Source organism: Chiloscyllium plagiosum, unplaced genomic scaffold (genome assembly GCF_037043375.1).
Source record: "Chiloscyllium plagiosum isolate Xiang-an unplaced genomic scaffold, Cpla_swu_hap1 HiC_scaffold_24, whole genome shotgun sequence".
NCBI classification, from domain to species: domain Eukaryota; kingdom Metazoa; phylum Chordata; class Chondrichthyes; order Orectolobiformes; family Hemiscylliidae; genus Chiloscyllium; species Chiloscyllium plagiosum.
In genome coordinates this window covers 30,256,647-30,274,462 of record NW_028270162.1, presented here as the reverse complement: position 1 = coordinate 30,274,462, position 17,816 = coordinate 30,256,647, and the positions used below count along the sequence as shown (strand labels likewise).

Below are 17,816 nucleotides of genomic sequence, written 5' to 3'. Positions count from 1 at the left end.
AAATACCAGATGAGTGGTAATGCTAAGTCCCCTATCTGTGCTTTTTGTTTATACCCCTATATATTCCTAATCTTAGACCTGTCCATTTCCATTTACAATTATGGAATCACATTCTATCAACTTTTCTGGTGGTAGTTTGTTAAAAAAAAATCTTACTTTTATAATTAACTTAATCTGCTTTAAGGACATATGGACAGCAAGGTCTCTAACACTTGCCAGAATTCAAGAAATGTGACTGCAAAGGAACGTAGTAATTGTTAAACACCAAAATAGTGCCACTACTTGTGGTGTACATCGGTTAGTCCAACCCAGGATAGACAGTTTTGCAGACCCACCACACTATTCAAGCCTTTACATTTTCTCTAAGATTTATATTTCTCATATGAATTACTGAGACAGTACAGTTATTTCCATCAACCTGTTCAGAAGTGTTATGACACACCCACCCACGTCTCTTGGCTCAGTGTAGTGTGGAACACTACTATTACTTAATATATTTTCTAATCAACCTATTCAGTGATCTTATTACACACCACCAAAGCAAGTGGCACTTGAACCCAGGTCTCCTGGTCCAGGGCTGGGGACACTACCATTACACCGTAAGAGACCCGTTCATACAGGCCCTATTTTTCTAATCAACCTATTCAGAGATGTCATTACATACTTCTGGAGTGAATGGGACTTGAACGCAGGCCTCCTAGTCCAGGAGTAGAGTCTCTAAGTCTGCGCCACAAGAGAGCCCTTCACATGGCCCTATTTTATTTATTATTCATTGACAGGATGCAGGTGTCACAGGTCAGGCCAGCATTTGTTTGTCCGGGGGCAGTTGAGATTCAACCACATTGCTGTGGTCTGGAGTCACATATAGACCAGACAATGTAAAGTTGGCAGATTTTCCTCCCTGAAGTATATTAATGAACCAGATGGACTTTACAACAATTGACAACTTTTCATTTGTCATCACTAGATTCCCAATTCCAGATTTTTATTGAATTCAAATTCTAGTGATAATACCACTTGCCTCCCCAAGGAAAGCTGATAGAGTGGAAACAATGGAGGCTCCATCACTGACATGGGCTGTAAAAGTCTCAGGTGATGACTTCCAGCTGGGCAGGCCACTGCCTGTTACCAAGGCAACTCATACTCAACAAGCTCTAGGAGATTAATTAGTGATTTCCTATGGGCCTTGTAGGGATTATCACACTAGTAAGTGGTTTTCCCAAAGAGTAAGACTTGCATTCAACCCTATCAACTGTACTGAATGGCAACAATAAAGACTTCAACATTTAGCCATGCTGTATAGTGTATAATAGTTTGAAGTGCTATTACCACCATGTAGCAGTTCTGATAAATGAATGTATTCAATTCCTTATACTACCAATTCAATCAAGAATTGAGTATTTTATATTTTGAGATCTTAAAATTATTTTTATTGCAATTTCCAGCTGTCTTTTCATGAATGACTTCAGTAAGGCCCACTTGATGTCCAACAGTTTATTAGTCCATTTTCTTTTAAAAAAAGAAAACAATTAACATTTTTTGCCAAAATATGGAAAGCTAGCTTAATCCGTATTAAAGCTTGGCAATCAAGAAGGTTCTGATTTAACTATGTTTGTTCCTTACAGCTGAGAAAATCGTGTTAAACAGCAGAAAATGAACATTATTATAAACTACAACTAGTAGTATTCTAAGACCAGTCACAGGAGAGAAATACCAATATTGCTAATACTAATATAGTTGTGCAAGCACCATCAGCTTACATACTGATGCAATAACATGCAATGTGATGACAATAGTCACTGGGAATCAGGGTATAGCTTTCAAATATTAGACTTACTGATTACCATTCAGGCACAAACTAAGAAGCTCTCAAGTAAATTATACCATGCCAAGTATTTAATAGTCTTCACCTTTTAAAAAATGCTGTTCAGAATAACACTACTTTTATTGTATCCAAACCCTGTATAAAATCATATGAAACAAGGCAAAAGATTTTGTACATCTTGCTGCATGACATCTTGCACATCAGGTGTTTCAGCTGTTTCACCTTTTTTAATTATTTTTCTGATATTAATGTCCTGGTGCTGACAGGCTTTTGTTCATGAACTGCTTCTTTATAAAACATGTCCACCACTAGAAAGACAAAAAGAAAATTAAGATTCTCTGTTCCATTCTCATTAGTTTAAAATCATATCATCTGTAACCATGAATTGCAATAGGGAAGAGTCAACCAGAAAACATGTTCTTCCCCTACAACCCTATTTTTAAAAAATACAAATTTATGTTAAATAAACCATCCTCCTCTTGTAGGAGTAAACTGCAGGTGACTTCATTATTGCATAAATGATCCTCTAAAAAATTAAGCAAAACATGATATAACAATTCAGATTAGGTCAGTTTTCCTCACCCGAGATTAAACATCCATCATGTAAAAGTCTATAAATAATTTTATCTTTAATTCTTCATCTTAACATTCCCTAAATTTGTCTTTTAGTTTGGAGAAGGAAACAATGTCAGTACTGCTCCTTCTTTAATCCCATCAAGAACCATTCTTAAATGATGGAAGAAATATTCTGATTTCTGACAAGATTTGGATTCCTGAGACAACTCAAAAATGGAGAACGTCCTCCAGATTTTCTGTGGATTGCAGTGTCATAAAAGGCCCCGAAATCCACATTCTTAAAAAATTGTAGAAACCTACAGAAATTTCAATATTCTGATCTGCATCAAACTTCAGAAACATTTTAGGCAAGCATTATTTATAAGTGTATTAATACTCAGAATTTGAGCACTTTATATATCACCAATGGGGGGGGGGGGGCATGGTGGCTCAGTGGTTAGCACTGCTGCCTCACAGCACTAGGGACCCAGGTTTGATTCCAACCTCGGGCAACTGTCTGTGTGGAGTCTGCACATTCTCCCCGTGTCTGCGTGGGTTTCCTCCGGATGCTCTGGTTTATCCCACAGTCCAAAGATGTGCAGATAAGGTGAATTGGCCATGCTGAATTGCCCACAGTGTTAGGTGTATTAGTCAGAGGGAAATGGGTCTGGGTGAGTTACTGTACGGAGGGTCGGTGTGGACTTGTTGGGCCGAAGGGCCTGTTTCCACACTGTTGGGAATCTAATCTAATCTAATTTTACGTTCAATTCCAGTACTGTGCTTATTTAATTTCAGTACTACAATTTGTTTCACTTGGATGAGGGACCAGAAAAAAAAGACATTAGAGAAAGAAAGCTTGGGCCAAACAATGTATCAGAGGGAGGTCGGGGCATAGAGGTAATGTTACTGCACTAGTAATCCAGAATCCAGGCTAATGTTCTGAGGCTATGACAGATGGTGGGAAACTGGGAAAAAAGTCAAATGCTGATCATGTGACCTGTCGATTGTTGTAAAAACCCAACTGGTTCACTAATGTTCTTTAGGGAAGAAAATCTGCCATCCTTAAAAACAGAAATTACTGGAGAAACTCAATAGGTCGGGACGCATCTGTGGAGAGAAAGCAGAGCTAGTGTTTCTAGTGACTCTTCTTCATAACTGACAGTAGCGAGGAAAAGAGGTATATATGCTGAACAATTCGTGTGGGTGGGTGGGTGGGTGAGTTAGAAGGGGGTGCTAAGCAGATAAATGGAAATAAAGTCCAGAAAAGAAATGACAGTTAGGTAAAGTGATGGATTATAATATGCTAGGGAGAAAGAAAGCGTACAATGGGACCATAATTAGGTGAAAATGGGTTGGCTGTGCTGCAAGCAACCGACGTTTTGGGCAAAAGCCCTTCATCAGGAATAAAGGCAGAGAGCCTGAAGCGTGGAGAGATAAGCTAGAGGAAGGTGGGGGTGGTGAGAAAGTAGCGTAGAGTACAATAGGTGAGTGGGGGAGGGAATGAAGGTGATAGGTCAGGGAGGAGAGGGTGGAGTGGATAGGTGGAAAAGGAGATAGGCAAGTAGGACAAGTCATGGGGACAGTGCTGAGCTGGAAGTTTGAAACTAGGGTGAGGTGGGGGAAGGGGAAATAAGGAAACTGTTGAAGTCCACATTGATGCCCTGGGGTTGAAGTGTTCCGAGGCGGAAGAGGAGGCATTCTTCCTCCAGGCGTCTGGTGGTGAGGGAGCGGCCTGGAGTGTTGAGGTAGGTGAAGGACGTAGAAGGTGGTGTTCAAATTCTAAAATTATTGATCTGCCATACTTACCTGGTCTGGCTATTATGTGACTCTTGAACCACAGCAAAGTAGTTTCATCTTAACTGCTATCCAAGCAATTATTGATGAGCAATAAATGCTGCCTTAGCCAGTGATACCAATATCCCATGTATAAATTTTAAAAAGGTGATGCAGTAGGTTTACGAAGGTTAAGTCCCATTGGTAATTACACAAAAAAATCTTTGTTCTGCATCTCATCAGCCATCTTCTCACCAAATATAGTACATCCTCATCATCATAAAATCCAAGAGCAAACTTGTTCTCCAATGAGATGTTGAAAATGTCAGACTTTCCAAACAAAATGATTTAAAGAAAGAAACAGGAGCAGGAATAGATTATTTGGTCCCTCAAACCTACTCTGCCATTCAATAAGGTCATTGTTGATATCACTGTGACCTTGATTCCATTTTCCTATTGTTCCCCAGAAGTCTAGACTCCCTTGTAGATCAAATGACAGCCTAATTTAGCCTCAAATATATTCAATCACCTAGCTGCCACTGCTCGCTGGATTACAGAATTCCAAAAATTAATACCTCCTCAAGAGGCATATTTATTTGTATCTTAAATGGGAGACCCATTTCTTGAAACTCTGCCTGTACTTTTAGATGCCCCACAATGAGGGAAAACCTCCTCTTTGGATTCATTATATTAAACCCCCTCAGAATCTATGTTTTAATAAGATCATCACACATGCTGCTAAATTTCAATGAATGCAAGCCCAACCTGCTCAATCTTTTCCCACAAGGTAACCCTTTCATCAACCTATTGAACTTTCTCGCAGCTGCTTCTAATGCAAATGTCCCCAGAACTAGAGGGCCTAGGTTTAGGGTGACAGGGGAAAGATATAAAAGAGACCTAAAGGGCAACTTTTTCACACAGAGGGTGGTATGGGTATGGAATGAGCTGCCAGAGGTGGTGGTGGAGACTGGTACAATTGCAACATTTAAAAGGCATTTGGATGGGTATATGAATAGGAGGGATATGGGCCAGGTGGGACTAGATTACATTGGGATATCTGGTCAGCATGGATGGGCTGGACTGAAGGGTCTGTTTCCATGCTGTACATCTCTATGACTCTAAATAGATCTCTAATATATAAAGGGGTCTAAACCATATGCAGTACCCTAGGTGTGGTCTCACTACTTTATGGTATATTGTAGCATTTATTATAAACAAAAATACAAAACTTAAATTTATCACATACTTGGTAATATTTAGTAATGTTAAAGAGAAATTACTCCAAATTTCCCAATGGTTATTTAAAACTACTTGACTTGTGTCAGACAAGGTGTTTAACATGTGTTTCGGAAAGGGCTTAACTTAAGGGCTTGTATTCAGGAAACAGAAGACTCCTGTTAAAAATAAACCATTAAGTCACCAGAGAAATCATTTACCATGTCATGTCACACAATAACTGCAAAAAAAAATTCTATAAATATTTTTCAAAAAAAAAAGATAAAGATCGAGCAAATTTAAAGTTTAGTAGAACACATAGGTCGTGCGATTTAATAAATTGCTGAGAGTACGTGAAGCTATAAAATAGAAGTTACTTTTTAAGGTTAAGTTTGATACATTATTCATGGTAGATGATTTTGAAAAAAAAGTGCTTATAAATTAATTTGGATTTAGGAAGCACAGTAATATTAGATGAAACAATGATCCGGTCTAAAACCACCTTGTCTTATTGCTTCCCATCACTGACAGGCACCATAGGATATGGCTCATTTCATTAATATGCAGTTTGAATTGATTGAATCAGCCATTTTGTTTTAGTGGCAGCCTCTTTCTAGGATAGCACGTATAAATATTTGTCCTGTTGGCACTGAATAAATACAATATCACTCTAATGGACCAAACCAAAAGGAGTCCTGTATTTTAATACCATAGGACGTCTTGTGGTTTGCCGCTGCCTAAGTCTGAATTCGGTTTTCAAGTCCCAGTCCAGGACTTGATGGTTAAGGCAAGTGCATTCATAACTTGGCTAAACAGTTTGAGTATCAATTTGGAATTCCTTCCAAAAATACCAATAGTAAATGGTAAGAGGAGTGATTTTTTTTTTGCTGAAAATGTGTTGCTGGAAAAGCGCAGGTCAGGCAGCATCCAGGGAACAGGAGAATCAACGTTTCGGGCATAAGCCCTTCTTCAGGAATGAGGAAAGTGTGTCCAGCAGGCTAAGATAAAAGGTAGGGAGGAGGGACTTGGGGGAGGGGCGTCGGAAATGTGATAGGTGGAAAGAGGTCAAGGTGAGGGTGATAGGTCAGACTGGGGTGGGGGCGGAGAGGTCAGGAAGAAGATTGCAGGTTAGGAAGGCGGTGCTGAATTCGATGGATTTGACTGAGACAAGGTGGGGGGAGGGGGAATGAGGAAACTGGTGAAATCCGAGTTCATCCCTTGTGGTTGGAGGGTTCCTAGGCGGAAGATGAGGCGCTCTTCCTCCAGCCGTCGTTTTGTTGTGGTCTAGCGATGGAGGAGTCCAAAGACCTGCATATCCTTGGTGGAGTGGGAGGGGGAGTTGAAGTGTTGAGCCACAGGGTGGTTGGGTTGGTTGGTCCGGGTGTCCCAGAGGTGTTCTCTGAAACGCTCCGCAAGTAGCCGGCCTGTCTCCCTAATATAGAGGAGGCCACATCGGGTGCAGAGGATGCAATAGATGATGTGTGTGGAGGTGCAGGTGAATCCGTGGCGGATATGGAAGTTTCCTTTGGGGCCTTGGAGGGAGGTGAGGGGGGAGGTGTGGGCGCAAGTCTTGCACCTCCTGCGGTTGCAGGGGAAGGTGCCGGGAGTGGAGGTTGGGTTGGTGGGGGGTGTGGATCTGACAAGGGAATCACGGAGGGAGTGGTCTTTACGGAATGCTGATAGGGGAGGGGAGGGAAATATATCCTTGGTGGTGGGGTCCATTTGGAGGTGGCGGAAATGACGGCGGATGATGCGCTGTACATGGAGATTGGTGGGGTGGTAGGTGAGGACCAGTGGGGTTCTGTCCTGGTGGCAGTTGGAGGGGCGGAGCTCAAAGGCGGAGGAGCGGGAAGTGGAAGAGATGCGGTGGAGGGCATCGCCGACCATGTCGGGGGGGAAATTGCGGTCCTTGAAGAAGGAGGCCATCTGGGTTGTACGTTTTTGGAACTGATTTTTTTTTTGGTCAGTCATTTGGCAGCAAGTGATTAAAGCCTCTATCATCACTATCCATAGTTTCAGACAGTAACACGTACATAAAAGTGTATATTGCCACAGTAATTCGGACTTCTTCGGTGGCAGTTAACTGCACAGCCAATGTGGTTCAGGTTGGTCCCAATAGTACTGAATTCATTCCTAATTCCAGCTCAGGTGGTCCGTTGCCTCCTTCTAATGGAGGTTGCAGTACTGCGTCAACTGACTTGTCTTTGGGCTGAGAACTCAACAAGAATATGTCAAAAAAAAAGTCCAGGCAGGAGAAAACCATTGGTCCATTTAGCCTACTCTCAAAAACTTCCCAGCAGTGCCCTGGAACACAGTCCTGTCCTAGATGTAAGTTTGCTCACTGAGCTGGAAGGTTCGCTTTCAGACGTTTCATCACCACACTAGGTAACATCATCAGAGAGGCTCCGGTGAAGCACTGATGGTATGGCCCGCTTTTTATTTTTATTTCTTTTCATTTCTGCAGTCCCATCCTATATCCCAGTAGGATTCTAACCCACCCTTTAAAACCAATAGCTGTGGTTAACTTTTTTTGTGGCAGTTAATTTACTGCTTTAATCTTTTAGGCAAGCAGCAAATATAAATGACAGTCATAATTTAAAGTCCAAAATATAGCTGCTTACCTTGCTGGGTTTGTCAGTCTGTTGATCAAACACTTTTTCACAAAGTCTCAGTCCAGTCTCTTGCCTGATCTGCTGCAAATAACCCCTCATCATCTCTGAAAAAGTAACCAGAATACACATGATCATGAACAATCAATTCTCTGGACACACATTATAAATGACAATCAACTACCAAATTTCAATGTAAAGTACACTAGACATTTCAGCTTTGTTCAATGTAAAACAGTTAAAATTCCTGAATCCTTCAAAGTTAGAAGTAAAATATTTATTTTATGCAAAATTAGATCACATGCAAGGATGTGCATTCAATCCACAAAATATAATGTTCACTTATATTTTGTGTAAAAAGTGGACTGGACTACCAGCGTATATATCACATAATGGAGGGGTTCAGGTTTAACCTTCTTCATTGACACTGAGCTCCTAGCCACACAATTGCAGTGGTTATCAAAAAGGAGTGAGAGAAAATTGGAATATTCAAAGCCCCTATTCCTACATTTCACTCGTTAATTTCAAACCTTCTCTGGTAAATTTCTAGAAGCAGTGAAAGGGTCTTTTTCTCAGAGGTAGTGTACAACTTGAATTGACTAAAAGCATAAATCGAGAAATTAAAAGGAGGATTCTGAACCATAAAGCTAAATTTTAATTTCAGTATTTCAGTATTTTTCAATCATAATGTGGAACTAAGCTTAAATCAGTATAAAATTTACTTGTGACTGAGGCATGACAAGCATTCTGCAATTTGTTTTTAAAATAAAAATATTAGTAGAAAAACTGACTAAATAAGTTTTTTCTTCCTTTAATAATAGATTATTTGATTGGAATGATGCTGCATCCTCATACCATCTTCCTGCTTGTGTCCTGGCTTTGCATACATGGCATTAAGAGGAAAGCCTGGCTCTCCAGGAATGGGAAAGTTAGTTATCCCCAAGGTGTACATTTCCTTCTCTCCTTGATTTTTGGAATTGCACTGTGTAAAATAGAAAAAATGAAAAGCTTGGTCACATTCCAAAATAATCCTGAAATATAAAAGGGATGAAATGCATGCTATTTTATGAAAAAAACACTATTAGCTCACAATTCACCACATGTGCAAAATACTGCAGCAGCCTCACTTAATAAGGGCTGCTCCTATTTTTCTACCATATTTGTAAAAACTTTTCATGCAAATGTTTAATGCAGCAGAAACATTCTAACCACCATTCCACCTCAATGAACTAACTTCCTGACTCCAGCTATAAAGCAAAGTCTTCAGATCACATATCTGCTGGGCGGAACTGGCTGGAGTAGCACCAAAATAGTTTGAAGCTAGTCTGCCTGTCAAACTTCAAGGCTGACAAAGCAAGGCAAGCGAAAGTTAAAGTGAGATTTTATAAAACAGTACTTTTTCTTACCTTTTGTAATCTTTTGAGGCACTCAGTAATATAAAGAGTGATATAAATCAAGGTTCTGTCAGCTTCGTTCTACAAAAAAGAACAGCTCGTTAGTTGAATATCTGACATGCAGCCTTGAAATGTTGGAACATATGAACCATTCCATTATTCAATTAGAGCATGGCTTAACTCAGTCATAAAGTCATACAGCACAGAGATAGACCCTCTGTCCAACTAATCCATGCTGACCGAGTTTCAAAACTAAACTAGTCCTACTTGCCTCCATTTGGCCCATATTTCTCTAAACCTTTCCTATTCATGTACCTGTCCAAATGTCTTTTAAATGTTGTAATTGCACTATCATCTACTTCCTTTGGCAGTTCATTCCACATATTAACCACTCTAAAAAAGATGACCCTCAGGTCCCTTTTAAATCTTTCTGCTCTCACCTTAAAAATTGCCCCTAGGTTTGAACTCCCCCATCTCGGGAAACGATCTTTGCTATTCACCTTATCTATGCCCCTCCTGATTTTAAATAATTAACCATCTTGTTTCCAAAAACCTTAATGTCTGCTCAGCAAAAAAAATACAATCCATCCTTCACAATTTTGATACATTTAGCCTTTACAGCATTTTGGTGGAATAGTATAGAATTCTATGAACAATCCTAATTTTAAAAATAACTCCCATTAAAGCATAAGCGATTAGTACAAGTAAAAGCTTTGAGTATCCTTTCATTTGTTCATGCAAAGTGGATGTTGCTGGGTAGGTCAGCGTTTAGAAGACCCTGATGGGAGTTATGCATGGGCCTCCTAGCAGTAGTCAGCAGAAAGAAAAGGCATTAAGAAAGGCACTATTACAATAATTATGAGGGACTTCAATTTGTTGGCAAACTTGGAAAATCAGGTTGATAGCATATCCCAAGAAAAAGAATTCATGGCATGTCTGCTAGATGACGTTTTGGAGCAACTTGTGGTAGAGCCCACGAGGGAACAGGAAATTGTGGATTTACTGGTGTAATGAGGCAGACTTGATTAGGGAGCTTTTGGTGAAAGAACCCCTTGGGGGCAGTGACCACAACATGATACAATACACCCTGCAATTTGAGGGAGAAGCTGGAATCAGATGTAATGGTATTAGCAGTTGAGTAAAGCCAACTACAAAGATAGAAGGAGAACCTAAAAAGAAAGACATTAGAACAGCAATGACAATAGATTCTGGGGATAATTCAGGAGACACAGCAGAAATTCATCCCAAGGAAAAAGAAACACTAAGGGAAGGGCGAGGCAGCCATGGCTGACAAGGGATGTCAGGGACAGGATAAAAGCAAAAGAGAAAGTATACAATATGGTGAAGATTAGTGGGAAGTCTTTAAAAACCAGAGGACAACCGAAAAAGCAATAAAGTGATTGATGATAAAATAGGAGGATAAGTTGGCTAATAACAAAAAGATTGTAAATTTTTTTCAAGATATCTAAAAAGGTAAGAGAGAGGCAAGAATGGACGTTGGACTGCTGCAAAATGAGACTGGAGACATAGTAATCTAGAATAAAGAAGTGACAGAGAAACTGAACAGGTACTTTGCATCTGTTTTCACAGTGGAAACCACCAGCAACGTACAAGAACTTCACGGGAATCAAGGGGCAGAGGCGAGTGCAGTGGCCATCACTAAGGAGAATATGCTACAAAAATTGAAAGGCAGATAAATCACCCAAACCAGATGGATTCTAAGCCATGCGTCTGAAGGAGCTAGCTGAGGAGACTGTGGAGGCATTGCTGGTACCTTTTAGGAATCACTGGAGTCAGGGAGGGTCCTGGAGAACTGAAAAATGATTAACATTACACCCGATTAAAAAGGGACGGAGGCAGAAGATGAGAATTATAGGCCAGTTAGCCTGACCTCACTCATTGGTAAGATTTAACCGTCTATTATTCAGGATGAGATTGCGGAGTACCAGGAGGTTCATGGTAAAATAGGGCTGAGTCAGCACAGCTTCGTCACGAGGTCATACCTGACAAATTTGCTAGAATTCTTTGAGGAGGTAGCAAGCAAGTTAGAGAAAAGATAGCCAGTGGGCATGATCTATTTGGATTTCCAGAAGGCCTTTGACAAGGTGCTGCACAAGAAGCTGCTAAATGAGTCCATGGTGTTAGGGGCAAGATATTGGCATGGATAGAGGTATAGGTGACTGTCATAAGGCAGTGAGGGGAGGAAAAGGTCTTTTTCAGGATGGCAGCCGGTGATTAGTGGAGTTCCACAGGCTCTGTGTTTGAACCACAACTATTCATGTTATACATTGTTGTTTAGTGATCACTATTAGAGTTAAGACAATAAATTGTTATTTTTCTTTAAGTAGTGGAATTTAGGAGTTCTCCATCACTCTATAGTTAACAGATTGCGAGAAGAGATGAGGCAAGCTTTTCTGGGTGTTTGGTTTAATTATCAGAGAAATTTGCCTCCATGTTGTAACGCCTGGGTACAGTGGACAGGGAGAAGATGTTTCCAGTCATAGTAGAGACTATAATCCAAGGGCACAGCCTCAGGGTGAAGAGAAAACCCTTTAAAACTAAGATGAAGAGGATTTTTTTCAGTCAGATGCTGGCGAACCAGTAGAACTCATTGCTACACAAGGCTATGGAGGCCAAGTCTTTGTGTGTCTTTAAGACGGAGATAGATAGGTTAAGATTAGATTAGATTCCCTACAGTGTGGAAACAGGCCCTTTGGACTGTGGAAGGAAACCGGAGCACCCAGAGGAAACTGATGCAGACATGGGGAGAATGTACAAACTCCACACAGACAGTCACCCAGCTTTCTTTGTAAAGAGAATCAAGGATTGAGAAGCATGTCAGCCATGACCAAATGGTGGAGCAGATCCAATGGTCCGAATGGCCTAATTCTACTCCTATTTCTTAATGCCCATTCTTAACTGCCCTGGAGAGTGACGGTGAATGATGTTTTTTTGAAAAACTGCAGTCCAGTTTTTAATATGAAAATACATAAGAATGCAAAACAGACAATGTCTGCTAGCTATGTGCCCATGATGACTTATCAGTATCTAAACGAGTAAGATTTTTTGTAGCATTTAATAATTAAGGTCTAGTTCTTACACGAAATAAGGAATTATTTGTTTCGCCATATTAGTTTTATATTTTATACTTAACAGGCTTGTTATCTATGTATCCTTGTGAAAACATCTCTTTTTTTTGATCCCTACTGAAGTAGGAGGAAAGTGGAGAATTTGCTTTCACTCTGTAATGATGCAACATATGGATCAATTAGTAAAATGCGCACAAAAATCCACATCAAGTCTTCTTCTGACCTTCTGGCTCATTAAGATATGTTAAGATACTTGGACATCATGGCTGATGTCAAAAATAGATCTAAACATATGTACCACAATTTCTGTGCCAGTGATCTCTGTGTTACATTATATAATGCATTATTTCCTCTAATACATAACAAATTATTCATATATTTTATTCACAAAGAATCTTTAAAATTGACAAATCAAAAAACAAACTTACCTTTATTTCATAGTTTTTGAAGAAAACATTTGCCTTAAAATAGTAGATTGCTTCATCAATGACATCAGTGTCTTTGGCTGGAAAAGATAATTATTGATAATCAAATCTTAACTCCTTAAGCATAACAACAAATTAATAATTTGATTTCATTCTTCCATCAGGAGAATGAGTTATAGCCACATAGGTCTATAGCACAGAAATATGTCCTTGGGTCCATTAGGTCAAAAGCACTACCACCTACCTATTCTAATCATGTTTTCTAGCTTCTGGCTTATTGTCTTGAATATCTTAGCATTGTAAGTACACATCTAAATACCTCTTAAATATTATGAAGTTTCCTGCTTTTACCACCCTTACAGGTAATGAGCTCCAGATTCCATCCACCTTCTGGATCAAAATATTTTTCCCTCTCATTCCCTCTAAACTTCCTCTCTCTTATATATTAAATGTACACCCTCTGGTCATTGTCCCCCACCAAGGGGAAAAGTTCATTCCTTGATTAAACTCCAAACTTGATTAATCCCTCGCCAATTAACTCTTCCTTCTTCAGGCAGCAATGTTCCAAACAAAGAAGCATCTCCGCTTGGAGAACTCTCGGCATGAACTATGATGCATGGTCTGGTTTCTGGATCCAATCACTCCCTATCAGTCTAACATGTGTCTTGTGGTAACTGTTGAAAACTTAACTTATATTACTTTTGACTTAGAATGTCAAATCATACTTAGTGGCTGATATAGGTACTCTTTCTTGGGCCATCAGGTGAATAGTACAAAAAAAACCCTTAAGCTAACTTTTCACCTCTCTCCACATGACTAACCCAAGAAAACATAAGGACTGCAGACATGTAGAAGCACCACCACCTGTAAATTTCCCTCCAACACACACAACTTTCTCATTGGAAATATTTCACTGTCCCTTCATTGCTACTGGGTCAAATCTCGGAAATCCCTTCCTAATAGCATAACCTTAAGTACTGTGGTGATACAGGAAGGCAGCTCAGCAGTATCTTCTCAAGGGCACCTAAGGATGGGTCATAAATGCTAGCCTAGCCATCGACACTCACATTCCATGAAAATTTATTTAAATCTATCTTGCTAGTGACATTAGAAAATATAGTTGCACTTTCCCTCAATACCATTCTCTCAAGTTTTCTCTACCCAGGAAAAAAGTGGGAGAAACATTTTCCCTTAATAGATGGGTCAATAACTAGCAAGTAGAGCTTTAAGGTAAGGAGCAGGAGGTTTAAAGGGGATTTGAAAAATTTCCCTCCTCCGCCAAGAGGGTTGTGTCTAGAACTCAGTGCCTGAAAGGGTAGCAGAGACAGGAACCCTCAAGTCTTTCACAAACTATGTATATGTGCACTTGAAAATTAGAATAAATGTTTGATTCATGTAGATATGATGGGCCTAAGGGCCTCTTTCCATGTGATAAAAACTCAATGACAGAATAACCTACGTCAATATGTCAACCAACAGCACTCTTAAATACAAGTACCAGGCCAAAAAATGACAAAAGGTGACATTATAGTTTCTAAAACATAACTTTTTAAATTTTCAGCATTTCTCCAAAAATCAACTAGAAATCCAGCTGTGGCAAACTGCTTCTGACAAGCAAATTTTATAAATGGAATAATAGACACATTCTTTGTATATTTGGTACTTAAATCATAACAAGAGCAGAATATATTTAACCTTAGAGAGCCCTTTACTCTCTTAATGAATGACGGTAGATAATAACAAATAAGTATACCCACAAACATTCCCCTAGGCAGTAATTTCTATCACAACCATGCTGCTGAATGGAAACTAATGTGTATTTCCTCCCTAGCACCAGGACATTTTTGAAAGATCTTTCTACAATTATTAACTTGTTTGAATTACAAAGCTAATACTTATGCTGCTACGCACAACTGTACAAACTGAAACAGCTATTCCATAATTTTTACAAAAATCAATCTCAAAACTTACTTTCTTTGGGAGCGGGTCCTTTAAATTGGGTCTTAAGCGGCAATAATGCCATGTTTCCAATCAGTTTTACATCACTATCCATAAGGGTTGAATGATAAGCCTGAGAGAGGAAAAGAAGTAGAGTCATGGAGACGTACAGCACAGAAACAGACCCTTCGGTCCAACTTGTTCATGCCAACCAGATAGCCCAACACAATCTAGTCCCACCTGCCAGCACCCAGCCCATATCCCTCCAAACCCTTCCTATTCATATACCCATCCAGAAGCCTTTTAAATTCAAAGTGTCGTTTCGTTTCGTGGCTAGTTGATGTCCGTGGATGCAGATCGTTAGCTGTCTTCCAGTTTGTCCTATATAGTGTTTTGTGCAGTCCTTGCATGGGATTTTATACACTACGTTAGTTTTGCTCATGCTGGGTATCGGGTCCTTCGTTTTGGTGAGTTGTTGTCTGAGAGTGGCTGTTGGTTTGTGTGCTGTTATAAGTCCTAGTGGTCGCAGTATATAGGACAAACAGGAAGACAGCTAACGATCCGCATCCACGAACATCAACTAGCCACGAAACGACACGACCAGCTATCCTTAGTAGCCACACACGCAGACGACAAGCAACATGAATTTGACTGGGACAACACTACCATTATAGGGCAAGCAAAACAAAGAACAGCCAGGGAATTCCTAGAAGCATGGCACTCATCCACAAACTCCATCAACAAACACATAGACCTGGACCCAATATACCGGCCACTACAGCGGACAGCTGAAACCGACAACCAGAAGCGGCAGGGACAGGCCACTATAAATGCCGGAGGAAACACCACAGTAGCGCTTCACAGGAGGCTCCCAAGCACTGAGGATGTCACCTACACAGGGGACGAAACGTTTGCAACAAAAACTTCCAGCTCAGCAAACAGAACCACAGCAGCCTTTTAAATGTTGCAATTGTACCAGCCTCCACCACTTCCCCAGCAGCTCATTCCATACACGTACCACCCTCTGCATGAAAAAGTTGCCCCTTAGATCTCTTTGATATCTTTCGCCTCTCAACCCAAACCTATGCCCTCTAATTCTGAACTCCCCCACCCCAGGGATAGACCTTGTCTATCTATCCTGTCCATGCCCCTCATAATTTAATAAATCACTATAAGATCACCCTCAGCCTCTGATGCTCCAGGTAAAACAGCCCCAGCCTATTTAACCTCTCCCTATAGTTCAAATCCTCCAATCCTGGCAACATCCTTGTAAATCTTTTCTGAACCTTTTCAAGTTTCACACATCTTTCCAGTAGGAAGGAGACCAGAACTGCATGTAATATTCCAACAGAGGCCCAAACAATGTCCTGTACAGCCACTACATAACCTCCCAATTCTTGTACTCAATACTCTGACCCATAAAGGAAAACATATCAAACGCCTTCTTCACTATCCTATCTACCAGCGACTCCACTGTCAAGGAGTTATGAACCTGCATTCCAAGTTCTCTTTGTTCAGCAATACTCCCGAGGACCTTACCATTAAGTGTATAAGTCCTGCTAAGATTTGCTTTCCGAAAATGCAGCACCTCACATTTATTTAAATTAAACTCCATCTGCCACTTCTCAGCCCATCTGATCAAGATCCCAATGTAATCTGAGGTAACTTTCTTTGCTGTCCACTACACCTCCAATTTTGGTCTCATCTGCAAACTTACTAACTATACCTCTTATGCTCACATCCAAATCATTTATATAAATGAAGAAAAGTAGTGGACCCAGCACCGATCTTTGTGACACTCCACTGGTCATAGGCCTCCAGTCTGGAAAAACAACCCTCCACCACCACCACCCTCTGTCTTCGACCTTTGAGCCAGTTCTGTATCCAAAATGGCGAGTTCTCCCTGTATTCCGTGAGATCTAACCTTGCTAACCAGTGTCCCATGGGGAACCTTGTTGAACGCCTTACTGAAATCCATATAGATCATGTCTACTGCTCTGCCCTCACCAATCCTCTCTGTTATTTCTTCAAAAACACAATCAAGTTTGTAAGACATGATTTCCCATGCACAAAGCCATGTTGATTATCCCTAATCAGTCCTTGCCTTTCCAAATACATGTACATCCTGTCCCTCAGGATTCCCTCCAACAACTTGCCCACCACCGAGGTCAGGCTCACCGGTCTATAGTTCCCTGGCTTGACCTTACCACCCTTCTTAAACAGTGGCACCACGTTAACCATCCTCCAGTCTTCCGGCACCTCACCTGTGACTATCGATGATACAAATATCTCAGTAAGGAGCTCAGCAATCACTTCCTTAGCTTCCCACAGTGTTGTAGGGTACACCTGATCAGGTCCTGGGGATTTATCCACTTTTATGCATTTCAGTACATTTAGAAATATTGCCCTTCTCTAGCATTCAGTCTTAACTGGCATATTACTGTCAAAAGTAATCCACATTTTATTTGTAGATGGTTAAGGTCAACACTTCAAACCACAACTTCCAGTAAAGTGGATGCACTCAGTGAAGGATAGCATTTGATAACATCCTAAAACTAAAGTTTTTCACCTTATAAAGCTAAAAGGTGTCAAAATTCATAGCAATATCAAAATGATCTTGCTTAGGCCCAAATGGCCCACTTCCTGATTTTTCACATCTTTAATTTTCAGTTCACTTCATAAAATCCCTTCAGCAACAATTTAGAATGCTTCGACGCACGAAGGTTTGGAGGGGGAATAAAGACATTCCAGAAACTTACCGGCATTTTACAACCTGCAACAGAACAAGCGCCGAGGATAATTTGGTCCTGCTTCCGGCACTCTCAGCGCTTCCGCCAGTCCCACCCTGTCGGCGGCGTGCGCGGCGTCGAGCGGCCGTCCGGGGACGAGCGCGGCGTCGAGCGGCCGTCCGGGGGGGGGGGGCATGCGCGGTGACGTCACTCCCACGTGACACGGTCCCGGGTGATCCTGGCGATAGGTTTTAACGTTTTACT

At 40.7% G+C, this 17,816-nt stretch overlaps 1 protein-coding gene across 1 annotated transcript; it reads right to left on the bottom strand.

Moving 5' to 3' along the window:
- Positions 1 to 1,479: 1,479 nt before the first annotated feature.
- arpc3 (actin related protein 2/3 complex, subunit 3) lies at positions 1,480 to 17,733 on the bottom strand. Its single transcript, XM_043715699.2, has 7 exons — positions 17,583 to 17,733; positions 14,857 to 14,956; positions 12,889 to 12,965; positions 9,384 to 9,452; positions 8,833 to 8,959; positions 7,990 to 8,084; positions 1,480 to 2,133 (listed from the first exon to the last, which is right to left on the bottom strand). Exons 1-7 carry the CDS (start codon positions 17,586 to 17,588, stop codon positions 2,071 to 2,073), a joined length of 537 nt encoding a protein of 178 aa, XP_043571634.1. The 5' UTR covers positions 17,589 to 17,733; the 3' UTR covers positions 1,480 to 2,070.
- Between the last annotated feature and the right edge of the window lie 83 nt (positions 17,734 to 17,816).

Coding starts and splice junctions, on each gene's coding strand:
- arpc3 (XM_043715699.2), bottom strand. Junction 12,966..14,856: donor AGGACCCGCTCCCAAAGAAA/GTAAGTTTTGAG, acceptor TATCTTTTCCAG/CCAAAGACACTGATGTCATT. Junction 8,085..8,832: donor AGGACACAAGCAGGAAGATG/GTATGAGGATGC, acceptor TTACTTTTTCAG/AGATGATGAGGGGTTATTTG.